Here is a 27279-nt window from a genome sequence, read left to right as displayed (position 1 = left end):
TCATTCCGGGTATTCATATATTTAAAATAATTGTAACATTCTCGTTCCGCCGGGCCCGGGATTTCTGGGTTTCGCTGTGGACTGCGAACAAAACTCTAAACCAACAGTCCATTGTCCACGTCCGTGAGGTCATTAAAGAGAAATCTCACAATGCCACAGGGGGGGGAAGATTCCAAGCTGGGGATTTGTTCCGACGTCGTCTGACCCCCCAAGCAGACAGTAATACAGAATGAGGAGAAACGTAGTGGGAATATTAACGGTGGTGGAATCTTCAAACCAGTAAAAACAAAAGACTGTGCTTGCTGGTTTACAACAACAACAACAAAGATACAAAGTGCTGGAGTAACTCAGAAACAAAGAATTGCAGATGCTGGTTAATACGCAAAAAGGACACAAAGTGCTGGAGTAACTCAGCGGGTCACGTAGGATCTCTAGAGAACATGGAAAGGTGATGTTTCGGGTCGAGACCCTTCTTCCGACTCATAGAAACACAGAAAATAGGTGCAGGAGGAGGTCATTCGGCCCTTCGTGACAGCACCACCATTCGATAAGATCATGGCTGATCATCCAAAATCAGTACCCCGTTCCTTTCTCCCCATATCTCGATTCCGTCTCAATGTGAAGAAGGTCTCATCCCGAAACGTCATCTATCCATGTTCTCCACAGATGTTGCCTGATCTACTGAGTTAATCCACCACTGTCCTGCTGGAGTAACTAAACGGGTCAGGCAGCATCCGACCCCAAGTGTCACCTATCCTTTTTCTGCCGAGAAGCTGTCTGGCCCACTGAGTTACTCCATCTCGTAGCTTAGCCTATGTCGCTGACAAATGACCTCTGGGAGTTGTATACACCAAGATGAACTCCGAAATCAAAGCAGATCGGGTAACATCTGGAGAGAGGGAAAGAGAGTTAACGTTTCAGGCCCTTCATCCAAACTGTGAAAACTCAGAAGAATGTCTTGCAATAGAGGGATTGCAATGTGAAACAAAGAAGATGTTGATCGCAAAAGGGATTTCAACTTATGTCCACAATTATAAAATCAGACAGTAAAGTAAGCATACTGCAACAAGTGTGCAATGATAGTTTCGAACTATACAACACAACAAAAGGCCCTTCGGCCCAACTCAACTAGCTGACCAAGTTGCATTACCGAGTTAGACCCACGTGCATGTGCCTGGCCCATATCTCTCCAAACCTTTCCTATCCATGTGGTTTTTTTACCACTTCCTCTGGCAGTTCGTTCAACATATGCGTTGTGCAGTCTGCATCAGATATCAGGATCGGACCAGCGATCTCTGGCGTCGTGGCGCGATGCCTCTATCATCTGCTCGAATGTTCAGCAGTGTCGTTGAAAGGAGTTTTATTGGTCAGCTATACAGGGGTATCTCCAAATTTATTGATGGGGGGAAAAACGGACTTTTTTCGATATTGCTTTATTCTTCTCACATGTACCGAGATACAGTGAAAAACTTTATTTTGGCCTCACTCTGGTAGTGGAGGAGGACAAGGACAGACAGGTCGGTATGGGAACGCGGAATTAAAATAGCCAGTATCCAAGAGATCCAAATGGCCACAGTGGACAGAGCACAGGCAAAACAATCTTTACAGATACAACACTTCCGTACACTAACACCAGGAGACAACTTACAATTAACAGAAGGCAATTAATCTACAAACCTGCAAATCTTTGGAGTGAAGGAGAAAAACGGGACACCTAAAGAAAACCCACGTGGTCACAGGGAGAACGTACAAACTCCGTACAGACAGCACCCATAGTCAGGATCAAGCCAGGCTCTCTGGCGCTGTAAGACAGCAACTCTACCACTGCACCACCGTGCCACGCCCGCAATCGCCTGGTCTGCATGTTGTCAGCAACTGTTCCTCCTCTGGATGTTCTGGGGATTTCCACCGTCTGCTGGAAAACAGGACGTTTTTATCTATACAAAGTGCTGGAGTAACTCAACGGGTCAGGCAACAACTGTGAAGGTAGACACAAAATGCTGGAGTAACTCAGCGGGTCAGGCAGCATCTCGGGAGAGAAGGAATGGGTGGCGTTTCGGGTCGAGACCCTTCTTCAGACTGATGTCAGGGGAGGGGGCGGGACAAAGAAGGGATGTAGTTGGAGACAGGAAGACAGTGGGAGAACTGGGAAGGGGGGATAGGGAGGGGAAGCAGGGACTATCTGAAGTTAGAGAAGTCAATGTTCACACCGCTGGGTTGTAAGCTACCCAAGCGAAATATGAGGTGCTGTTCCTCCAATTTGCGCTGGGCCTCACTCTGACAATGGAGGAGGCCCAGGACAGAAAGGTCAGATTGGGAATGGGAGAGGGATTTGAAGTGCTGAGCCACCGGAAGATCAGGTTGGTTGAGTCGGACTGAGCTCTAATTTTAAAAAATGGTGAAGGTGGGTGGCAGCGGCCACGGGGAAGCAACTGTGGTGGAATTGGCAGGTGACCTTTTGGATCTGAATCTTCTTCTGACTGATTGGAGTAGGAGCAGAAAGCTGCAAATGAGGTGCAGGCGTGACAAAGCCCCATGATGGGTGGATGGAGATGAGTGGGGTTTGGATGGCAGATGGTCAAAGGCCAGAAATGAAAAGAAGACAAAACGCTGTGAGATAAGGAGAGATGTGTGAAATGTGAAGCCAGAGGAAGGAATAGAGTTGGAATGAGCACAGGGTAATGGGAGAAATGGGTGCATATTCAAGTGGGATAAGGAAGAGAAGGGAGGAAAAGTGATGGGGGTGGGTGGGGTGGGGGGTGGGTCGTGGTTTGTGGGGAGGTTCGGTTAGTTACCTAAAATTGGAGAATTCAATGTTCATATTGTTGGGTTGTGAGCTACCAAAGCAGAATATGAGGTACTGTTCTTGTTGTTTGCTTGTGCTGTCACTCTGGCAATGAAGAAGGCCCAGCAGAGAAAGGTTAGTGTGGAAATGGGGAGGGGAGTTTAAATTATTGGCAATGGTTAGGAATGGTTGCTAGCTCCTCTTCCCATTGCGATGCCACGTGCAAACTGGGACAACGGTACCTCATATTCCACTTATGTAGAACTTAACGGTATGAGCATTCAATTCTCAAATTTTAGGAAACTAACCAACTTGTCTATGTTCACCTGTACGCACACCCATTTCTCCCACTATCCCGTCTGTCTCCTTTCACCTTTATACCTCCCTTCGGTTTTACATTCACACCTTTATCACCTTTTCATGTTGTCTCCCTTTCACCTAGCATTTGTCACTTACTCAACCCTTCTGCTAATCACTGCCCTCACTTTTGTACTCGCATATCACTTGCCAGACTTTATCGCGCCCCCGTCTATTTCCCCCCCCCCTCTTTCATCCTCCTACTACATCAGTCTGAAGGGTCCAGAGCTGAAACGCCGCCTGCCCATGCCATCCACAAATGCTGCCTGACCCACTGAGTTCCCCGAGCACTTTGTGCCCTTTCTTTCTCTGGAGGGTGCAGTGCGGTCCTTTCGCCAGCAGGTGCCAGCACCAGGGCTCTCCCCGGAAGGATGTAGTGTGGTCCTCCCGCCGGCTGGTGCCACTGCGAGCGCCGTGTGTGTGTGTGTGTGAGGCTGCAGTGCGGTCCCCCGGCCGTCATGGCGCTGTACCGTCGCCTCCGTGGCGGTGCTGCCGTGGCGGGAGGGGGCCGCACACAGTGGAAAACGCAGGACCAATGGGTGGAAACACAAGCCCCAATGCAGGGCTATTGGGGAGCACAAGCTCCAGTGCAGGGGGAGCACAAGCTGCAATGCAGGACGAATGGGCGGAAACACAAGCCCCAATGCAGGGCTGATGAATGGAGACGCAAGCTCCAGTGCGGGGGGGGGGGGGGGGGAGGGGGCGTGGTGCAAACTCAAATGCAGGACTATGTCAGCCCTAATGGATTGGTGCAGGGATATGCAAGTCCCAATGCAGGACTGTTGGGGAACAAACTCCGGTGCAGGGGTGTGCAAGCTCCAACGCAGGGCTAATGGATGGAAACATATGCCCCAATACAGGACTGATGTAGGGAAATGCAAGGTGCAATGCAGGACAGATGATGGGGAACACAATCCCCAATGCAGGACTATTGGGGAACACACAAGCTCCCTATACAGGATGGGTGCAGGGGTACACTCTTCAATGCAGGACTACTGGGTGGAAACAGGCACCAATGCAAGACTGATGTAGGGCAATGCAAGCCCTCATGCAGGACAGATGATGGGGAATACAAGCCCCATGCAGAACTCTTGGGAAAATGCAAGCCTCAATACAGGAGGGGGACACACAAACAAACCCAAACACAGGACTGTTGGGGGAAACAAGCCCAGACCCAATCTTTCGCAGGATAGAGCAAAGAGAATCTCCCTGATAAGGCGAGACAGGGAACCCTGCAAGGCATAAGGAGGTGACTGGGATGAGTGGTGGGTGAGAATCAAAAGTGCTGAGAGGGGAGGCAAGAGTGGGAGAGTGCATCTGTCTGAGGAGGTTGTCTACAATGCTCTTTTGAACCCAGAGACTTGGTGGGGTGAAAGGTGGTTGCCAAAGCTTGCTGCTCTTAGCCCATTACAGGATAAGTAGAAGGGGGCAGAGGGGGATGGATGGGATCTGACCGCAGGCTCTGTCCAATTTTGTTGTTGAGGGGGTGCCGCAGTCTGTGTGTAAAGGGAGGAGACAAAGGAAACAAGCTCAGTGGAGGACTGTCCTTGGCTGGAGAAGGGGGTGCTTGGACTGGTGAGGGGGTATCAGGCCAGAGGGACGAGATTGGTCTGGTCTGATGGGGGTGCAAAGGGGAGAGGATATCTGTGCCCCTGGGAGGGGAAGGGTGACTTGGTCCTGGGGCAGGGGACTGGTACCGTCTTTGGAAGGGAGTATCGTTGCCCTGGAAGGGTGTGGGTTGGGGAGTTGACTGGGCTCTGGAATGGTAGGGATGGTTTGGGGTGTGCAATTTCCACTCTGTGTCTTGCACCTGGCAGGGTGCAAGAACCACCTGATATTGTGCTCTGCTCACAGGCACGACTGCTTTGTTGATATTTATTCCACCTGCGCTGTGTTGAAGGAAGGAGTATGCAAAGTCTGATGGCACGGAGGTCAGGTGAGTATCCACGCTCGCTCTCTGGAATTTGGATGAAGTCTTTGTCCTGTAATGTCTGTGCTTGCGATAATAATAATAATAATAAAATATACACAGAACATTACAGTATAGGAACAGGACCTTTCGGCCCACAATGTCTGCGCCAAAAATGATGGCAGGTTAAACCAATCTCCTCTGCCTGCACATTCATTTAAATGCCTCAAACACCACTATCTTAACCATCACCCCTGGCAGTGCATTCCAGGCACTGTGTTTAAAAAACTTGACCCACACATCTCCTTTAAACTTTGCCCCACTCATGTTAAAGCTATGGCCTCTGGTCTTTGACATTTCCACCCTGGGGAAAAGTATTCTGACTGCCCTAACTATGCCTCTCATAATTTTATAAACTTCTATCATGCTTTCCCCTCAACCTCCAACACTCCAGAGAAAACAATCCAAGTCTATCCAATTTCTCCTTGTAGCCAATACCCTCTGATCCTTGCAGCATTCCAGTAAACATCTTCGGCACCCTCTCCAAATATATTATGTTTGAATAGCACAGGGTATCCTTGAACTGTGAGACTGAATTGCTCCATGTGCAGGATAAGACTCTCTGCAGTGGTGACAACTTCATAATGTGTATGGGGATCATCAAAGCCTGGACCCAGGACATCTTGAGCATCTGCCCTCTTGCTGCCTTCCTCAATAAACCATACCGATATGTTCTGCATCTAATTGTCTCCCTGCTTGAGAGTCTGAATTACTGGGGAAGAGGTGTGGGGTGTTGGTGCAGAGAGAGCTTCACTCTGTGACCCTTTTTCTTAACAAGGAGCTTTTATTTCATATTCACAATTAACATAGTGTTGCATTCATCAAAACTGCTATTCGTGCAGTGTGCAAACAAATAACCATCAAATTATAACATTGTCAGACATATCCACGATGCACTCAAACCCCCAGGGCACATACCATTCCTGGAATGTGTAGGAAGGAACGGCAGACGCTGGTTTAAACCGTAGACACAAAATGCTGGAGTAACTCAGTGGGACAGGCAGCATCTCTGGAGAAAAGGAATGGGTGAAGTTTGGGTCGAGACCCTTCCTCAGAAAAATGGTCACCCATTCCTTCTCTCCTTGCTGCCTTTCACGCTGAGTTACTCCAGCATTTGGTATCTACCATTCCTGGAAGACCTCCAATGGTCCCATGAACTCTTGTGTTCCCTCTCCAGGGACACATGGGTATGGACGTAGATCCAGAAGAGAGGCAAGCAGTCAGCTCAGATAGAACCCTCGACTGACGGCCACCTGGACCCGGGAATGGCCAGCTTGGCCAGACTGAGGAGCAAACCGACAGGGAGATTCCCCCCAATGACCCATCCCCTCTGTATCGGGTGACCAAAGATCAGGAGCACCAGGTTGAAATGCAACCAAAACTAGAGCAGTAGCCCCTTTAGAAACTCAAACAGGGGTTTCAATCTCTCACATCCCATATATACCTGATACACAGACTCCTCCAACCCACAGAAGTGACAAGTGCCAGGCGAGCCAATGAAAGTTGTTGCCTGACTTAAAAATCTATTACACAGCACTGCTCTGTGCAATACTCTGCATCCCATGACCCTGATATAAAGGGGGAGGACTTCCTTGTAGAGAGAGCCCCATTGGGGACCCACCTCGCTGTCAGATGGTAAAATGGACTGCCACGGCATCAAAGCAGTAGAGTGTGCAAGAACAGCCCATTTGCAGCTCTCTTCTTCTTCTTAGGCCCCCTCGGTCATGGCTGACCATGCGCGATGCATCCGAGTTGGCTGCTTGCTCCACACCTCGGCTAGAGCAGCGTCGCTTGTGGCTGAAGAGACCAATGCGGGAGTGACAGCCTCTGTCGCAAAGGTCACATTTGTGTGTGGTCTCTGGTTTGTTGAAGTTGCTGCGCTCCTTTCTGCATGCCCGCTTGTCTGCCGCTGCGTTCATCAGTTTGTCTTCCCCCGTTTTGAGATGATGGTTCAGGGTACCTCTCCGCCTCGTACGGTCACCTGCAAGGCTCTCCCAGGACTCCACATCGATGTCGAGTGCCTTCAAATTTCTCTTGCAGACATCCTTGTAACGTAGCTGGGGGCGGCCGATAGTTCTCCTCCCAGATGATAGCTCTCCATAGAGGATTTTTTTTAGAATACGGCCATCCTCCATGCAGTGGACATGGCCCAGCCACCGCAGCCTGCCCTGCCTGAGTAGAGTGTACATACTCGGAAGGCCAGCGCGAGACAGAATCTCAGCGTTGGGCACTGTCTTGCCAGGATATACCCAGGATACGGCAGATGCTTCTAAGGTGTTGAGTTTTCTCTCCAGTCTGGCATATGTAGTCCATGTCTTACTGCCGTACAGCAGCGTGCTGTTGACACAGGCGTTGTAGACTGCTATCTTTGTCTTCACTGTCAGCTTTGGATTGGTCCACACTTGAGTTGTGAGGCGAGCGAGAGTTGTAGCTCCCTTCCCGATCCTCTTGTCAATCTCTGTGTCCAAGGAGAGGTTGTCGGTGATGATGGAGCCGAGGTACGTAAACTGATGGACGGCATCGAGTTCGTTGTCGTCGATGGTGATGACAGGCGATGCCTCTGTATCATGCCCCAGGACGTTCTTCTTCTTCAGGCTGATGGTCAGGCCAAAGTCCTTGCAAGCCCGATAGAGCGGTCCATCAGTGACTGTAGTTCCTGCTGGGTGTGGGACACAACTGCTGCTTCATCAGCGAACAACATATCTGTGATGAGAGCTTCACTTACCTTTGTCTTGGCTCTGAGGCGGGTGAGGTTGAAGAGCTTGCCGTCTGATCTAGTACGCAGGTAGATCCCCTCTGTTGCGGTGCCGAAGGCATGTTTCAGGAGCACAGCGAAGAAAATCCGAAAGTGTGGGAGCGAGGACACAGCCTTGTTTGACGCCACTGCGGATGTCGAAGGGCTCCGAGAAACTGCCATTGAACTGCACTGTCCCCTTCGTGTTGATGTGGAAGGATTCTATCATGCTCTGCAGTTTTGGTGGGCAGCCAATCTTTGGGAGAGCCTTGAATAGGCCATCTCTGCTGACGAAGTCGAACGCCTTGGTGAGGTCAATGAAAGCAATGTACAGGGGCATCTGCTGTTCTCTGCACTTCTCCTGGAGCTGACTAAGGGAGAAGACCATGTCTACTGTTGACCTTCCAGCTCAGAAACCGCACTGTGACTCTGGGTAGACATGTTCTGCCAGCTTCTGCAGGCGGATCAAGATGACCCGAGCAAAGTCCTTGCCGACGATGTTGAGGAGGGAGATGCCTCTGGTTGTTGCAGTCGCTTCTCTTGCCCTTGTTCTTGTAGAGGGTAATGATCGTGGCATCCCTCATGTCCTGCGGTACAGCTCCTTGCCAGCACTGGCAGAGAACTTCATGCAAAGGAAACAGTAAGGTAGTCTTGCAGTGCTTGATCAGATCAGGGGGGATCCTGTTGCTGCCTGGGGCCTTGCCTCAGGCCAGGCTGTCAATGGCCTTGCTGAGCTCTTCTACCGTCGGCTCTCCATCTAACTCATCCATGGTCGGCAGGCACTCGATGGCGTCAAGGGCTGAGGACACAGTGTTCTCTCTCGAGTAGAGGTCGGAGTAGTGTTCCACCCATCTCTCCATCTGCTGGCTTTTGTCTGTGATTACTTCCCCAGTGGAGGATTTGAGGGGGGCTGTCTTGCTCTGGACTGGTCCTAGTGCCTTCCTAATGCCACTGTATATTCCCCTGATGTTCCCTGTTATGGCGGCCGTCTGGATGTCCTCACTAAGCTGTGTCCAGTACTCATTTGCGCAACGCCTGGCAGTCTGCTGAGCCTTGCTCCTGGCAGCCCTGAGGATCTGCAGGTTCTTCTCGTTGGGTGACCGCTTGTACTCGGCTGGGGCGCGCTTGGCTTCGATGACGGGAGTCATCTCGGTCGACTTGGCCTCAAACCAGTCGTGTGTCTTTGAGATCTTCTTCCCAAAGCTAGCCAAAGCTGTGCGGTGCATGGTGTCCCACAGTTTCCCACTTCTCTGTTGCCGAGTCTCCAGGATGCGAGGTGCCAAGTTCTCTCTCAAAAGCCTCTGCCAACTGTTGCACGAGGTCTGGATGGGGCATCTTGCTGACATCGATGCAGGGTTTCCCCTGCTTCTTGGTATGGTAGAACCTCTTTGGTTGCAGCCTGATCTTGCAACACACCAAGGAGTGGTCTGTGTCGCAGTCCGCACTGTGGTAGGAGCGTGTGTGGAGAACGTTCTCGAGGGATGCACGTCTGACTAGGATCAGATCCAGTTGATGCCAGTGCTTTGAGCGTGGGTGCCTGCAGGAAACCTTGTGTTGGGGCTAGGTCTGGAAGTACGAGTTGGCAATGCACAGGTCATGGTAAGTGTACAGCTCGAGTAGTCGCTGTCCGTTCTCATTCATTTTGCCCACACCAAAACGGCCCAAGGCAGGAAGACCACGATTCGTGGTCTGCGCCCACTCTGGCATTGAAGTCGCCCATGAGAACAAGTTCTTCCTTGCTGGGGATGCTGCTGATGATGGATGTGAGGTTCCCGTAGAACTCGTCCTTTGTGTCTGATGTGGAGGACAGTGTCGGGGCATACACGCTGACAAGGGTGACCGGGCCTGCGGTGGTGTTGAGGCAGAGAGTCAGGAGTCGCTCCGAGCCATTTCTGCCTGGTTCCACCGTCTTCATCAGGCTGTTCCTTACTGTAAAGCCTACTTCGTGCTCTCTGGGCTCGTCAGAGTCCTTCCCCTGCCAGTAGAACGTGTAGTTCGTCTCCTTCAGTGTGCCCGAGTCTGCCAGCCTTGTTTCCTGAAGGGTGGCTATGTCTACGTTCTATGTCTATGTCTCTTGAGCTCGTTGTTTATGACAGCTATTTTCCTGGAGTCACTGATGTCCTGTGGGTTTCCAGAGAGGCCGGTCATCATTGTCCGGACATTCCAAGTTCCCAGTTTAAGAGCTGGTCTCTTTTGATGTGTTCTTTTGTTTGCAGGTGCGATGGTTGCGATCTGCTGTTCGGATGGTTCCTAATCCCTGTGCACCCAGTGAGGATGCAGCTCTAGACCATACACATCTCTAAGAAGGCCTGACAAGTGTCATAGCCGGGCAACAACCTTTGTCTCTAAGTCCTACATGTATGCCAGCCAGGGGTCTTTAGTGGGATTCATAGACTCCCAGGTAGAGGTGGTGCCTGGTGGCCCATGCAAATGATCTCATCTTCTCCACCAAGGAGTCTACCCGCCACTAACCCAACAATAATCCAGAACATTTCCCCAGTGCCTGGCGGAAGACATGGCTGAGTAAACCCGTTGACACTCAAACATCCGCCGCAGGTCAACGGGGTCATGTCATCGGTGAAGGCCAAGAGGACCACCTCCAGAACCATCCACGCCAGACCCTTCTGTCTCTTCCGAAGACAAAACAGGAATGGCTCTGCATAGACCGAATACAACTCACTAGATACGGAACATAGAAACAAGGAACTGCGGATGCTGGTTTACACAAAAGGACAGTGTTGGAGAAATTCAGCAGGTCAGGCAGCATCTCTGGAGAACGTGGACAGATGACATTTCAGTTGATCTGAAATGTCACTATGGTCCCATACCCAGAACGTCTCCCTATCCTTGTTCTCCAGAGATGACGCCTGACCCGCTGAGTTACTCCTGCACTTTGTGTCCTTTCAGATATGAGACGTGCCTGATGCACTTCCCTTCCAAACTGAAGTGGTACCATTAAGGAGCCGTTAACCTTAACAAGGCAATCTGCACCAGTGTATAAAAGCCAGAAAAAAAGCCACAAAATGCAGCTCTAGTCCAAAATGTGCAGTCCCAAAACGATAAACATGATCCACTCTGTGAAATGCCCTCTTCTGTTTAAGGGAGAGAGAGCATACTGACTGACCAGTCCTCTGGAAGAGGTCATTCAGGTCCCGGACCAGATGAATGTTGTCCTGTCTGGACCAGCAAGGGACCGTGTAGAACTAGTCAGAGTGGATCACTTGGGACACACGGTGTCCAGACGATTTGCCATTGATTGTGAAAATACCTGATATTCTATGCTGAGGTGGCCGTGCACTAGTTCCTCAAAAGGCAGAGATCACCCTACTTGTGCAACAGGACGGACATCTCCCCTGTTGCCAGGCTCCCGTTCAGGACCTTCATGCAATTGCCCCCTAGAAGGCTCTGAGAAACTCCACCGTCAGGCTTTGCAGCCCAGGAATGCCACTCCTGAGTTGGTTGAGAGCACTGGCCAACTCCTCTAACATCATGAGCACATCTGGGTTGTCAGCCATCCCTGTTGTGCTATCGGTCGGCCCTCCCATAAGATCCTTCGCACATCCTCACTCGACAGATCTGACGGGAGTTTGGGAAACAATAACTAAAGTCTGGATGAATTGCGTGATCCTGAAGAGAGCCGAGAGCCGAGAGCCTTGAGAGGAAAGCTGAGGAACAGCAGCACCTGGGAGGCAGAAGCTGCATCGAGGACCGACACACAACAGCGAGGCGTTCCGAGCAAGGCCAGACATCAGCTGTACACTCGGCACAGGCCTCATGCTGACTGCCCTCCTGTGCTCAAAACCCACTGCTGATTTTATCCTGGGTCAATGACTCCGGCTGGTTATTTATGCCCAAAACATACCATTCACATGCGCTCCTGCAATGCTGCCTCACCCTGCTCTAGTCATCAAGGTCGTGAATGCAAAGGAGCTGTGTTCGACCAGGGAACTAATTCAATTTGCAATCTGGTGGTTACCTGCTGGTTATAAAAGCTTTGCACCCAACAATTAGATAGTAATCATATTTTTTTTATTTGAATCTGCCTTTAATTACACAGGTTATTGATTTTGTTCAATTCTGTGGAAATGGATATCAGGACCACACACTGGGATCTTTGTGAAACAGGGTTAGTCACCCGAAGGGGCTACACTCATTCCCAAATGGCCAACCCCAACATGCCTGAGTGAGTGAGGGGAGGCCGTAAATGGATGCCACAGTCTTCGACAGCTCAGCAGTTTGAAGAGACAAAGGCAGTGGTTCAGGACTTCAGGATAGTCACTGCAACGTGAAAGGAAAGGATGACAAATTGGGGGGGGGGGGGTAAAATAGATATCTTTAAAGAGACTTTGAGTCATAGGATTCCTAAACTGCCCGAGTGTTTTTGCAAATTTTAAAGGCACAGGGCCAAATACCAGGGTCTGTGCCACCAAACTGGTGAACGCGTCCACTTTGGATGGGAGAGGGTGCCGAGCTAGTCTTACCTGGGCACAAGCCCGTGAATGAGCAGCGAGCAGGAATGCGGGGTGCCTGCAGTCAGAAGAGATTCCAAAAGCAGGTGGTAGAAATGCATCGTGTCCTTGCCAAAGACGGGCTTTGCTAAAGACTAAAATCACCCGTTTCAACTTCAAAGAGTCCACCCATTTCTCGAGAAACGCGAGTAAAGTTAAGCTGCCACCAGGGCTTGTTTGAGCTCAAAGGCAGTTGACGTAAATTGCCAGGTCAGACCAGACATGCGAGAGCTCAGCTCCTCTTGCATCGATATACATTCAACACACCTGTCCCGGCTCGGGGGAATACTTACACTAACCCGTAAAGGAGGTGAAGTGGAACAAGGAGAGCTTGGGACAAACAGTTTCTGCCACAAAGCTAGGGCACATGCTTTGCATCAGTGTTAGAGAGACGTTTAAAATGTGGAATGAACAGGGCTGTAACACCACGACAAACAACAGAATTGACGGCCAGTCTATAGCTCCTCGTAGTCTCCTGCTCCCCTGCTCCTCGCGTGACTATCGCCACTGCCGATCAGAAACTTTTCCAAATTGTCCACATCCGCATCAGCTTTGTTCTTGGCCTTCTTCTTCTTTTTCTTCTTCTCCCCATCGGCTGCTATCTCTTTCTCCTTCTGCCTCTCCTCCGTTGCTTCCTTCTCTTTGCTTCTCTTCGGCTTGTGTCTCTTTTTTTCCATTTTCTCATCGTCCTATAATAAGCAGAGTGTGAGTGGTGTTCGGAGACAACCCCTACTGTGAGGCACCAGAAACGTTCCTGAAATACTTAGATACATAGACAATAGGTGCAGGAGTAAGCCATTCGGCCCTTCGAGTCAGCACCGCCATTCAATGTGACCATGGCTTATCAGCCACAATCAGTACCCCGTTCCTGCCTTCTCCCCATACCCCTTGATTCCACTAGCCCTAAGAGCTCTATCTAACTCTCTTTTGAATGCATCCAGTGAATCGGCGTCCACTGCCTTCTAAGGCAGAGAATTCCACAAATTCACAAATTTGTGTGAAAAGGTTTTTCCTCATCTCAGTTCTAAATGGCCTACCGCTTATTCTTAAACTGTGGTCCCTGGTTCTGGATTCCCCCAACATCGGGAACATGTTTCCTGCATCTAGCGTGTCCAATCCCTTAATAATTTTACATGTTTCTATAAGGTTCCCTCTCATCCTTCTAAATTCCAGTGAATACAAGCCCAGTCGTTCCATTCTTTCATCATATGACAGTCCCGCCATCCCGGGAATTAACCTCGTGAACCTACGCTGCACTCCCCCAATATCAAGAATGTCTTTCCTCAAATTACGAGATAAAAACTGCACACAATACTCCAGCTGTGGTCTCACCAGGGCCCTGTACAACTGCAGAAGGACCTCTTTGCTCCTATACTCAAATCCTCTCGTTATGAAGGCCAACATGCCATTAGTTTTCTTCACTGCCTGATGTACCTACATGCTTACTTTCAGTGACTGATGTACAAGGACATCCAGGTCTCGTTGCACTTCCCCTTTTCCTAATCTGAGACCATTCAGATAATAATCTGACTTGTTCTTGCCACCAAAGTGGATAACCTCACATTTATCCACATTATACTGCATCTGCCATGCATCTGCCCACTCACCCAACCTATCCAAGTCACCCTGCATCCTCACAGCATCCTCTTCACAGTTCACACTGCCACCCAGCTTTGTGTCATCTGCAAATTTGCTAATGTTACTTTTAATTCCTTCAACTAAATCATTATATATTGTAAATAGCTCTGGTCCCAGCACAGAGTCTTGCGCCACCTCCACTAGTCACTGCCTGCCATTCTGAAAGGGACCCGTTAATTCCTACTCTTTGTTTCCTGTCTGCCAACTAATTTTCTATCCATGTCAATACCCTACCCCCAATACCATGTGCTCTAATTTTGCCCGCTAATCTCCTGTGTGCGACCTTAAAGGCTTTCTGAAAGTCCAGGTACACTACATCCACTGGTTCTCCCTTATCCATTTTACCTGTTACATACTCAAAAAATTCCAGAAGATTAGTCAAGCAAGATTTCCCCTTCGTAAATCCATGCTGACTTGGACCGATTCTGTTACTGCTATATGCCGCTATTACATAGAGTCATAGAGTTCTACAGCACAGAAAGAGGCCCTTCGGCCCATCGTGTCCGCGCCGCCCGTTACCAAACACAGTCTAATTTTAATCCCATTTTCCCGCATTTGGACCGTAGCCCTGAATGTTGTAGCATATAGAGTCATCTTTTATAATTGACTCCAACATCTTCCCCACCACCGATGTCAGGCTAACTGGTCAATAATTCCATTTTCTCTCTCCCTCCTTTCTTAAAAAGTGGGATATCATTAGTTACCCTCCAATCCACAGGAACTGATCCAGTATCTATAGAACATTGGAAAATGATCACCAATGCAAGCAGTTTCATCAACTTTACCCCAACCTTTGATTGCTGCATTCCCCACGTTGCAACATCGGCTAAACTTCAAAAGTACTTCAGTAAATACTTCAACATTGAGCAGATATTTCAATGAGCATGAATCTTTTCAGGATGTGCAGGTGCTGCAGACATGCATGCATTCAAAATAATGCAAAGAAACAGAAATATTAAATTCCATGTGTCCATGATATTAGTCCTTCCATGAGCTAGGGTATTGTCCAATTCACCTCTTCCCCATTGCAGACATTGGACTTTATCTATGGAACTGGAGTGCTACAACGCTGAGAACTATACTCTGCGCTCTGTATCTTTCCCTTCACTCTACCTATTGTACTTGAGTTTGGCTTGATTATATTTATTAATAGTATTGTCTGATTTTATTGGCTGGTATGTAAATAAAGCTTTTTACTGTAAGTCAGTACACGGGACAATAATAAACTCAACCCTAAACACGAGAATCCAATTGTTGAGAGGGAACAGCTATAATACTGGTATCGTTTATAATGATATTGAAAAGATCTGTGGAGTGCTATAGCTTTCAGCATCAGAACTATGATGTGAATTAAACCCATTAAGCACTCTTGACACTCCTCCATCCAGGACTTGGCTCAACAGATCTAAGGGAACCAGCAATAAGAAATTGTCGTGGGCAATGAACTGAATGAGCAAGCCCTCTGGTTTTGGTGAACTTTGCTCCAAAAGCCTAATTTCTCCACAGCCCAACCCAAAGTTCCTACAGTGTTTATAGACACAAAATACTGGAGTAACTCAGCAGATCAGGCAGCATCTCTGGTGAAAAGAAAAGGATGTTTCGGCTCAAGACCATTCATCAGACTGAGAGTCAGGGAGGGTGACACTGGAGGTATCAGTGTTTGGATGTTCCAGAGGGCCACACAGTCAATCAAATACTTTTGAAGTGCAGTCCATTTTGTAATGCAGCAAAGGCAGCAATTTGCAGTCAACGAGATGCCACGCACAGCACTGGGATAACGATCACACAATCAGTTGTAAGCAATATTGGGTGAGGGACAAGTATCTGCAGCAACATTCAGAGAACTGCTCTGCTTCCCTTGGGAATGATCACAGGATCATTAAGCTCAGCTGAACAGGGAGATGGGTCTTGCTTCAATTCCGCACTCCCAGGTCAGCAGGGCATTGGGTTGTAAGATCCGAGTACAGGTTAATGCCCCTGGAGTGGGACTTCAATTGTAGACCTACTGACCAATTGTTCCTTCCTCCCTACTTCCCACCTCCAGCTACTCTGTACTTTCTGGGTTCCTGTCTTCAGAATATACAACAGTGATTATTCATTGGTATGGAAAACAACGTAACTCGCTCACCTTTTTCTTCTTTTTCTTCTTGTCTTTGGAGGAAGCCTTGCATGTTTTTTCTGTTAAGAAATTCAAAGACAATTTGAGTCAGCGGTGAGCCGCAAACAATAATCCAGGTTAAACTCAGCAATAGGGAAGATCCCTGGTGAGAGGAATGAGTGACTCGCGGGTTAGTAGGAATACAGGTTAGTAAGAATGCTGAAACTCCACTGAACCTATCGCAAATGTTTTCCGGGATTTGAAACCTGGGGTTAGGGAGACACGGCTCTCACCTGCACTTCAGAGAGCTTCACAACAGGCAACATTTGATACACTGTGATCACCAACCATTTTTGAAAATCAATAACAGTGCAGATGCTGGAAATCTGAATTAAAAACATTGAATATTGGAAGCATTCACTAGGTCGGGTCGCATCTTTGGAAAAAGAAACAACATTAATGCTTTGGGTTGAAGACCCTTCCTTAGGGCAGGGAAGGAGAGAAGGCAAGTTCGAAGAAAGCTGCAGGGAGAATGGATAGGACCACCCGGGTGGCAGCCTCGTCAACAGCCTGTCTGGTCCCTTTCTTCTATTGTTTTTAGTCTGTTTTTATTTGTATGTTTTGGTGTTTCTTTAGTTTTGTATTATGTGGGGGTTGGGGGAAACTTTTTTTATCTCTTCCCTCGACGGAGATGCGGCTTTTTCCGTACCGTATCTCCGTCCGCACTGAGTTGGCGGTCCCTTTGTTAGGGATCGACTGCGGGAGCTCCAACTGCAGGAGCTTCGACCGCCTCGATCGCGGGAGCCTCGATCGCCCCGTTGCGGTGGCTTCGATTGCCGACTGCGGATGTTTTGATCGCCCCGACCGCGGGAGAAAAGGAGGAAGAGGTAAAAGTTATTTGCCTTCCATCACAGTGGGGAATGCGAGGTCACCGAAAAACAAGATGGACGTGCTGCCTGCACTGGTGGGGACTCGGAGGGATTGCCATGAGTGCAGTGATCTCGATGTTTGTGGGGCATCGCGCCATGGGAACATCCTGGAGTCTGCTGCGAGTGTGGACGGCTTTCTGACTGTTCGGGCGGACAGGGACCGCAGAGAGAGTGACAGCGGTCGGTACAACTCTGGTCACATCACGGTGAAGGAGCGCGTGTGTGGCCCGGACATTGAACTGATGGCTGTGGGTCTCCACTTATGCTGTGTGACCCAGGGATTCTCACGCTGCTGTGGTGGCTGTTTATGTTTAATCTTTATATGTAGTTTTGTATCTTGTTGCTTTTGTGGTATGACTGAATGGTAAATCAAATTTCACTGTACTTCGGTACACATGGCAATAAAGGACCATTGAACCATTGCTTTGGGTTACCCCTTCCTTAGGGCAGGGAAGGAGAAAAGGCAAGTTAGAAGAAAGCTGCAGGGAGAATGGATAGGACCAGGGGATCATTGGTCGTGTGAGGCCAGGATACAGTTTACATGAGTTCATCTGGTCAATGGAGGGCAGGTCGGGTGGGGGAATATAGTCTTCTGTTCACAAAAGCTGTGAAATTATTCAGTCGGAGAGACATGCCCAGGTTAGGCTGTGCTAATGGAGGGTGAACATTGAGCCACTATCACGATGGATGACCCAGCCCACAATGTGAATACCAAATGTAGTCACTAGATATGAAGTGCAAGTGAATCACTGGTTCCCTGGAGAGACTGTTTGGGTCTTGGGATAGTGGGAAGGGAAGATGTGCAAAGGCAGGCATTACATCTCAGGACTGCATAGGGAAAGTGCCAAAGTGGAGAGATTGGTGGGGGCAGAAGAGAAGAGTAGGCAGTTACACTGGGAACGACCCTTTCGAAATATTAAAAGAAAAGGGAGATGGTGTAATTTTATTTATTCTGTCCAGGAAAAGGGGGGTGGGGGGAGGGAGAAGCATAAGTGTGGGGGATAGATAAGAAGCTATCAAGGACTCTGTCTGATTTGGTAGAGGACAAGCCACAGTACAGGAAAACATCGCAGAGGCACCTGTATGGACACACTCAGGGCACAGAAGGGTGACAAAAAGCCAATGAAGGCATACCACCACCCACTGAGACCTCACACTTTGTCCCATCCTGCCTCCTGCATGGACTCCATTCTTTCTACTTCTCAATCCTATTTGCTCCAATCTTGAGACCTCATTCTTCCTGAGCTGTGGATTCCACTCCGGCACAGCTAACAACGCCCTCGACTATATCTCATCTATTTCCCACACTTCTGCCCTCACAGGTTCCTCCTTGTCAGAGCAAGGATGGAGCTCCCTGATACAATGACAGACAATGCAGAAATATTCAACAGGTCAGCCAGCACCCGTGGAAAGATTTTTTAAAAAGATTTCAAGTGTGAGACCGTTCATCCATATTTTGTTTATATTTCAGATTTCCAGCATTTTATTTGAGTTCCCCAGTGCTCACTTTACAGCCCATCAGTATTCAAAGGCACCCCTAAAGAGCATTAGTGAGCCAGGTTATGTTTTTACAACGTTCCAGCCATCTCATGGCCACTGTAATTGAAACTAGCTTTAATTCCAGGTTTATCTCAATACAGCCAGATTAGTTTCTGTTCAGTTGTTGAAGACCACAATGAGAGCTAGAGTCCATACCTAGACCATCACACAAACCAACCTCTCTTCCATTGACTCCATTTATACCTCACGCTGCCTCAGCATGGCTAGCAGCCTAATCAAGGACGAGTAACACCCGGGCCCATCCCTCTTCTCCCATCAGGCAAAAGGTTTAGAAGAGTGAAAACGTACACCTCCAGATTCAGGGACAGTTTCTTCCCCGCTGTTATCAGGCTACTGAATCATCTGCACTGTAAGGAGTTTGTACGTTCTCCCCGTGACCTGCGTGGGTTTTCTCCGAGATCTTCGTTTTCCTCCCACACTCCAAAGACGTACAGGTATGTAGGTTAATTGGCTGGGTAAAATGTAAAAATTGTCCCTAGTGGGTGTAGGATAGTGTTAATGTACGGGGATCGTTGGGCGGCACGGACTTGGTGGGCCGAAAAGGCCTGTTTCCGGCTGTATATATATGATGATGATGATGATCTTACTGCAACCAGAGTGCACTCCTGAACTACTATCTACCTCATTGTGGATTCTCAGACCATCTTTATTCGGCATTACAGGCTTTACCTTGCATTAAAATTATTCCCTTATCATGTATCTGTACACTGTGAATGGCTCGATTGTAATCATGTATTATCTTTCTGCTAACTGGATAGCACGCAACAAAAGCTTTTCACTGTACCTCGGTACACGTGACCCATAAACTAAACTGAGATCTGTGTGGATAGGGGCAGAACCAATGAGGCACTCCATGAAAGGCCGAGATGAATCAGAAACTGTTTCTCGAGCCAACCACCAAACACGTTGATAATAAACCCAGGACACGCCGCATATAGTCATCGGGTTGGCAGCATTTGTCGATTTGCTTGAAATCTATTTGCCTTCTCTTTGCTACATTTATTTAACCGCCACGGGCCTGGCTGTACATGCCACAGGAGGCAAAACACATGGTCAAGAGTAGTTTTTCCAGAGTCATACAGCATGGAAACAAACTCTTCGACCCAACTCGCCCGTGTCAACCAGAATGCCCAACTATGCTCATCCCATTTGAGCGCATTTGACAAATTTTCCTCCAGACCTTTTCTATCCACCTATCTGTCCAAATGCCTTTCAGCTACTTATCTAGTTAAACTGTAACAATTCAATTAATAAGAAGTTAGCGAGACATGCCTACTTCCCCTCCCTAACTCTCCGCTTTTCTTTTCTATAGTAAACGACTGGCAAAAGAAAGGAAACAGAACTGGCCACGTGGAGGCACCTGTAGTAGTACGGTGGGTGCAGGCTTTCTGCTTTGAGTAGCCAGGAATCAGAGTGATTTTCCCAGAGCCTGTGTCATGTTTGCAAGTCTGGGTCATGAAGCAAGTCTATGATACAACTGCAGCATTTTCACTTATCAAATTCTCCTTTAAATATGAGGCCAACACACATCTACACTGAGAATACAAGCAGGCGGTATCTGCAGAATTGGGAAGTACAGGTGGTGTCTGAATAACTGTGGGAAGGATAAACCTTGCCATCAGAGGCGAGTGCCCGGCAATAAGTTACACTGGCAAACTTGAAAGGTGCGGTTATCTAAGCATTGGTACAAGAACAAAGAAGCATTAAAATTGTCATTAAAGTCCAAAATGGTTTTCGTGCACAACCTCATGCTATCACCTTCATCAGTGCTCTCCAGGGCTGCGGGGCTTTTGTTGCTGATGCCCAGGCCAAAGATGTCCAGGTTATCAGTCTTCTTCACGACCCGCACCTGGGGTTTCACCGGTGTGCTGGGCTGAGCAGAGTCAAAGTCATCTTCAGAGAGCTCGGAGCTGTCCTCTCGAATAGGAAACTCCTCCTGCCGTAAATGGGTGAGGGAGGAGTCAGGGCAACGCAAAGGAAAAGGAGAGCGCATTCAGAAAAATTAAAATCAGGCGATCCACAGGGGTTGCAACCAGGCCCGGTTCCAGAGTGTAGCATCACCCAGGGCTCTCTTCTTCGGTCAGAATCTGTGGGTTATATTCCCACCCCACAGGCTTCCACCCAAACCCGGGACAAGACACGAGAGTTGTACCGAGAAGGTATGGCATAACCATAGGCGTCATTCAAATGGGATGGCATGGCCTTTCAGTGGGTGATAGGAAGGAAAATCTGAAAAGATCCCAGTTTTACTTTGGAAAGAATAGGCGAGTTCTCCTTGGTGTCGGTGCCAATATTCATTCTCCAATTACAGTGCATTCAGAAAGTATTCAGACCCCTTCACCTTTTCCACATTTTGCTACGTTACAGCATTATTTTAAAGTGGATTAAATTCTTTTTTTTTATCATCAATCTACACACAATACACCATAATAAAAAAGCGAAAACAGGTGTTTAGAAATTTTTGCAAAGTAATAAAAATTAAATAAATGAAATATCACATTCACATAAGTATTCAGTCCCTTTACTCAGTACTTTGTTGAGGCACCTTTGGCAGCGATTGCAGCCTCAAGTCTACTTGGGTATGACGCTACAAGCTTGGCACACCTGTATTTGGGTAATTTCTCCCATTCTTCTCTGCAGATCCTCTCAAGCTCTGTCAGGTTGGATGCGGAGCTTCGATGCACAGCTATTTTCAGGTCCCTCCAGTGATGTTCGATCGGGTTCAAGTCCGGGCTCTGGTTGGACCACTCAAGGACATTCAGACTTGTCACGAAGCCACTACTGTGTTGTCTTGGCTGTGTGCTTGGGGTCATTGTCCTGTTGGAAGGTGAACCTCCGCCCCAGTCTGAGGTCCAGAATGCCCTGGAAAAGGTTTTCATCAAGGATCTCCCTGTACTTTGCTCCATTCATCTTTCCCTCGATCCTGACTAGTCTCCCAGTTCTTCACTCTGAAAAACATCCCAACAGGATGATGCTGCCACCACCATGCTTCACCGTAGGTATGGTATTGGCCAGGTGATGAGCAGCCGCTTGGCATTCAGGCCAAAGAGTTCAATCTTGGTTTCATTAGACCAGAGAAACTTGTTTCTCATGGTCTGAGAGTCCTTTAGGTGTTTTTTGTCAAACTCCAAGTGGGCTGTCATGTGCCTTTTACTGAGGAGTGGCTTCCGTCTGGCCACTCTACCATAAAGGCCTGATTGGTGGAGTGCTACAAGTATGGTTGACCTTCTGGAAGGTTCTCCCATCTTCACAGAGGAACTCTGGAGCTCTGTCAGAGTGACCATCGGGTTCTTGGTCACCTCCCTGACCAAGGCCCTTCTCCCCCGATTGCTGTTTGGCCGTGTGGCCAGCTCTATGAAGAGTCCTGGTGGTTCCAAAGTTCTTCCATTTAAGAATGACAGAGACCACTGTGGTCTTCGGGACCTGCAATGCTGCAGAAATTGTTTTATACCCTTCCCCAGATCTGTGTCTCGACACAATCCTGTCTCGGAGGTCCACGGATAATTCGTTCATCTTCATGGCTTGGTTTTTGCTCTGACATGCACTGTCAACTGTAGGACCTTATATAGACAGGTGTATGCCATTCCAAATCATGTTTAATCAATTTAATTTACCACTGGTGGACTCCAATCAAGTTGTAGAAACATCTCAAGGATAATCAATGGAAGCAGGATGAACACAAGCTCAATTTTGAGTGTCATAGCAAAGGATCTGAATACTTATGCAAATATGATATTTCAGTTATTTCTTTTTAATTACTTTGCAAAAATTTCTAAACACCTTTTGTTGCTTTTTTATTATGGGGTATTGTGTGTAGATTGATGATAAAAAAAATTTTTAATCCATTTTAAAATAAGGCTGTAACGTAGCAAAATGTGGAAAAAGTGAAGGGGTCTGAATACTTATTGAATGCACTGTATGTCTCCCTTGACCCCTCCTCCCTGGGCCCCTCCTCCTCATCGCCCCAGATATATGAGCCAGAGCGCAGTGCTTCCAGGGCCAGTTACACACTTGGACCTAAATGCTGTGCATGGGAACTCAGCAATAGTTTGTATACTGGTCATCAATGAGCAGGCAGCGTCACTGGGATGATCAGGAAGCACCATTCCCTATACAAAGCTCGATTAGTTTTCCCACTCATGCTCGCTTTGGGAATGTATTGCTGATTCTGTCTGAAATTGAAGCCATTTTATTCCATTGCACCATTCTCTCCCCCTGATCACTCCAAAATCAAAGAACACGGGGATGAAGATTTAGAGTCCAGAAACTTACAAGTTTTGGTCTTTTCTCAGAATCGTCACTCTCAAAGTCAGGGTCATCCAGTATAAAGGAGAGCAGCTGCTTGGCGATTGGCCCTTCAAGGTCGCTCTCAGATGACTCTCTGCATCCGTGTGCCTTAGCTTTGCTCAGGTCTTTGCCTTCCGTCATATGTAGTGGACCTGGCACTGGGGCTAGTACCGGGGCTAGTACAGTTGTCAAAGAGATGGGGGACAAGAGGGCGTTGCCAGGCAGGCTCATAGGTTGGATGGGAGCAGAAGAGACAATGCCGGAGCTATGTTCAGTGGCTTTGGTTGAGAATCCGTCTTGGGATTTTAACAAATTCTTGGAAGGCCTGGAAAGGAATGGGAAAGTAATGTGCACAACGGATAATTTTGCTGCCTGCTCAATTTTAGCATTACTTCACAATAATAAACTCCGAACTTAGGCTGCTGGAGAAGAAATGTAGGCAGCGAAGCTCGTGATCAGCTTATTTAGACTATGTTAACAGAATATTGATTCATTGAGATAAAGATGTTTCTGCATTTCAGGCATAAAACATTTAGGATGGCATGGATGGAATTAAAGGCAAAGAAAAGAGAAGTAACATTTTTGAGAGAAAAATGAGAAAGGATAATATTAATTAAGTGAAAAGTAAAAGTTTGCAGTTACTAGAAATCAGAAACGGGCAGTTTTGGCTCAGGACCCTTAATCTGGACCACTTCTAAATTCCCTCAGTGGATTGCTTATCAGCCATTAGGCACCAGGGCTGGCTATAGTCATAGAATCTTACAGCGTGGAAACAGGTCCTTCGGACCAACTTGCCCACCCTGGCGAATATGTCCCATCTACACTAGTTCCACCTGCTTGTGTTTGGCCTATATCCCTCCAAACCTGTCCTGCCATATACCTTTCTGAATGTTTCTTAAACGTTGCGTCAGTACCTGCTTCAACTACCTCGTCAATCTATTCCTCTCATGATTTTGTACACCTCTATAACATCACCCCTCATCCTCCTGCACTCCAATGAATAGAGTCCTAGCCTGCTCAACTCTCCCTATAGTTCTGGCCCTCAAGTCCTAGCAACATCCTTGTAAATCTTCTCTGCACCCTTTCCAGCTTGACAACATCTTTCCTAGAATATGATGCCCAGAACTGAACACAATACTTCAATGCGGCCTCACCAACATCTTATACAAGTGCATATCTTATCTCAGTGCTCTGATCGATGCCTTTTTGACCACCCTATCTACCTGTGATGCCACTTTCAACGAACTATGTACCTATACTCTTATCTCCCTCTGCTCTTCAACACTCCCCAGAGCCCTAACGTTCACCATGTAGGTCCTGCCCATCTTAGTGCACCGAAAATGCAACACCTCACATTATTCTGTATTAAATTCCATCAATATTCCTCAGCCCATCTGCCCAATCGATCAAGATCCTACTGCAATTTGTAACAATCATCCTCACTACCTACAAAACCACCCACTTCTGTGTCAACCCACTGGTTATCTCTATGTAAGGAGCTGTGGCTCTAACCTTAGCATTGTATATTTCTTTCCATTCCCCAACAATGAAGCACTGACCTTTTTAATGGATCCATATTCCTGGCGACTTTTGCATTTTCATCTTCGTCACTGGACAGGGTTATATCTTTACTGGGAACGTGCGATTTCACACTGGGCTTCTGTAGCATCTGGTCATCAAAATCCAAGTCATCCTGGAAGCCAGCGACCATGGGATTGCCCAGCCTCTCTCCCTCACTGCAGCAGAAAACGATGGGCAGGGTCAGTGGATAATACAGCCATTCAACCATTTGCATCACAAAACAGGCACCTGTGTTCCCCGGCACTCTGCACATGACCACACCCTCCACACAGTGGTCTCTGCTGGACGTGCTCATGAAGCACAGCAGTGCCTGTGACCTCCCACCTTTGTCCCATGTCCAAGTGCAAGCCCCACCATATTTGTCATTCGAAAGACTCCAATCACTTTGTGGTCATCAGTCATGAGGCTGCCTATTTACTTCACCTCATTTTTAAACCCTTCACAAGGTTCTCCTATCCCATATACCTCTTCAGATTCCACCTCACTCTGCACACAGACAGACATAGGAATCTGGTCCTTTCCCCGTGACCCACCACATTCCACAGACCTGAATGATCTGCATCTTTTTCGCAGTTACTGCACCACAGTCAAGTCTCCTATGTTCAGATACCATAACTGGTTTTCTAATAGTCCTTCCATTCCTTTGATCTCACCCCTCTCTAAGCTCATTCACTTCCTGCTCAGTGACCACCAAGCTCTTAAGAAGCGACACAGGCTGCAATGACCTGTGAATGATAAGTGCACACAATTCTTCGCCGGAAATAAGACCATGAAAATAGACACTTGGTCAATGTGGTGGAGCTCAGCCCTTTTCCTGTCGCATAGTTGTTGCGATCTCCACTTTTCATGGAGAACCACTAAGGGCCCTACACACAGACAAAAGGAAAGGAACATCACCAACATTGGCCAGGCCTTAACGGCCACCTTTGTCTGCAGCTGCCATTGAAGATGGACAGAACCCAGCATGCAAATACCAAGTGTCAGCACACACTGAGTTTCTTCTGTACCTGGCCAGTAGGGCAGCCTGAAGCAATGACATGGGGCAGGCGCAGAGTACCCTAACAAGTTGGGCTGCAAACCCTGGGTCAGGAGGGTGTTGGACATTTCCACTGGCAAAGTTTCAATTGCCCAGGTAATGAATCAAGTGATGAGCAGGAAATGCCATTCAGCCCATCATGCCTGCTCCACCATTCAATAAGATTCTAGGTTAATTCCCGGAATGGCGGGACTGTCGTATGTTGAAAGGCTGGAGCGATTGGGCTTGTATACACTGGAATTTAGAAGGATGAGGGGGGATCTTATTGAAACATATAAGATAATTAGGGGATTGGACACATTAGAGGCAGATAACATGTTCCCAATGTTGGGGGAGTCCAGAACAAGGGGCCACAGTTTGAGAATAAGGGGTAGGCCATTTAGAACGGAGATGAGGAAGAACTTTTTCAGTCAGAGAGTGGTGAAGGTGTGGAATTCTCTGCCTCAGAGGGCAGTGGAGGCCAGTTCGTTGGATGCTTTCAAGAGAGAGCTGGATAGAGCTCTTAAGGATAGCGGAGTGAGGGGGTATGGGGAGAAGGCAGGAACGGGGTACTGATTGAGAGTGATCAGCCATGATCGCATTGAATGGCGGTGCTGGCTCGAAGGGCTGAATGGCCTACTCCTGCACCTATTGTCTATTGTCTATTGTCTATTCTGGCAGATCTTTTACTTCAGTGCAACTAACCCTGGATCCCTTGATCCCCTTAACATCTGGTTTATTGATATTTATTTATTAAAAATTCAATCCTCACCCCTTGCAAATAATGATACACTGCACTTATGAGGGGCTTCAGAGATCATGCTGCAGCTTCAGCTATTTTCAATCTATATTACTGAGTAGATGAAGGCGGCGAGGCTGTCAAGAGGAACTAATCGGCAAGGTGGGTCTATGGCCCCAGGAATTTAGAACAATGAGAAGTGAACGCGTTGAAAGTGCAAGAGTCTGGGATCACTTAACAAGGCAGATGCGAAGTTCCCCCTTTTAGGGAATCTAGAATCTTCAAGACTGCAACTAGGAGGAATATTTTCTCTGCAGATCTTGTGCAAGATAGACCATTATACATTGAGAAAGCCTCTTTGGTCTAAAGGGGAGTTGAGGGTGAGGGGGAAATGGATCTTTCTGTTCCTTTTACGGTCACTCTGGCCATCATTATCTCCACCACAGATTCTATTAGAATTGCATTTAAGCAGCTCCTTTCATCAACTCTACTTCACCAACCTCCTCTACACTGCAACAACCCCATTCTTCACCAATACTGCTCCCCACTCCACCAAGCAGGACACTGATCCATTCACCACCAACACCAGCCTACTTTGTGCTCATCCTGTGTAATACTAATCCCACTAGCTGCACTTGTGCCCATCCTGCACAAGGCATATTCTACTCACCACTAACAGCCTCCTCCTCCTGTCCCCACCCTGTAAGAAAGGAAGAAACAGAGACTAGATTTACAAAGAATCTATCATCTCCGATGGACAAGACAAACACTTTACTGCCAAAGCAGCAGTGCCCCTCGCACTCATCACTCCCAGTCCCTTAGATCCAGTGTTAACTCATCCTCCTACACAGTGCTAATCCCAGTCTTCACAAACAACACTCCCTGTCTGGTGCTAATCCGACTCCCAATACCACCTTTTGTGCAATGCTCATCCCATTTAATTCCTCCATAGTCCCAATTCTACTTGGCAATAATGCTATCTCCTGTCTGGCACTATTCACATTCATCTTAAAACCACTCCAAGTCACACACTAACCTAACTTGGAAATATATTATTGTTCCTTCAACGTTGCACAATT

General features: G+C 47.9%; 1 protein-coding gene across 2 annotated transcripts in view; it reads right to left on the bottom strand.

Annotated features, from left to right (window-relative positions):
• Nucleotides 1-12166: 12166 nt before the first annotated feature.
• LOC144608521 (rab-like protein 6) overlaps nucleotides 12167-27279 on the bottom strand; it is a 59698-nt gene continuing 44585 nt past the window's right edge. The window contains exons 11-15 of one of the 2 annotated variants that reach the window (XM_078426401.1): nucleotides 24425-24601; nucleotides 22851-23190; nucleotides 20337-20514; nucleotides 16120-16169; nucleotides 12167-13042 (exon numbers count right to left, since the gene is read on the bottom strand). In XM_078426401.1, coding sequence (XP_078282527.1) covers nucleotides 12809-13042; nucleotides 16120-16169; nucleotides 20337-20514; nucleotides 22851-23190; nucleotides 24425-24601 — 979 coding nt within the window. In that variant the 3' untranslated portion in view covers nucleotides 12167-12808. Of the gene's footprint in view, nucleotides 13043-16119; nucleotides 16170-20323; nucleotides 20515-22850; nucleotides 23191-24424; nucleotides 24602-27279 lie in introns of both variants that reach the window. The other variant, XM_078426402.1, reaches the window with a different exon arrangement.

The sequence above is a fragment of the Rhinoraja longicauda genome, chromosome 31 (genome assembly GCF_053455715.1).
Source record: "Rhinoraja longicauda isolate Sanriku21f chromosome 31, sRhiLon1.1, whole genome shotgun sequence".
Lineage (NCBI taxonomy): Eukaryota > Metazoa > Chordata > Chondrichthyes > Rajiformes > Arhynchobatidae > Rhinoraja > Rhinoraja longicauda.
Note: the sequence above shows the minus strand (reverse complement) of the source record. Positions and strands in the feature narration are given on the sequence as shown.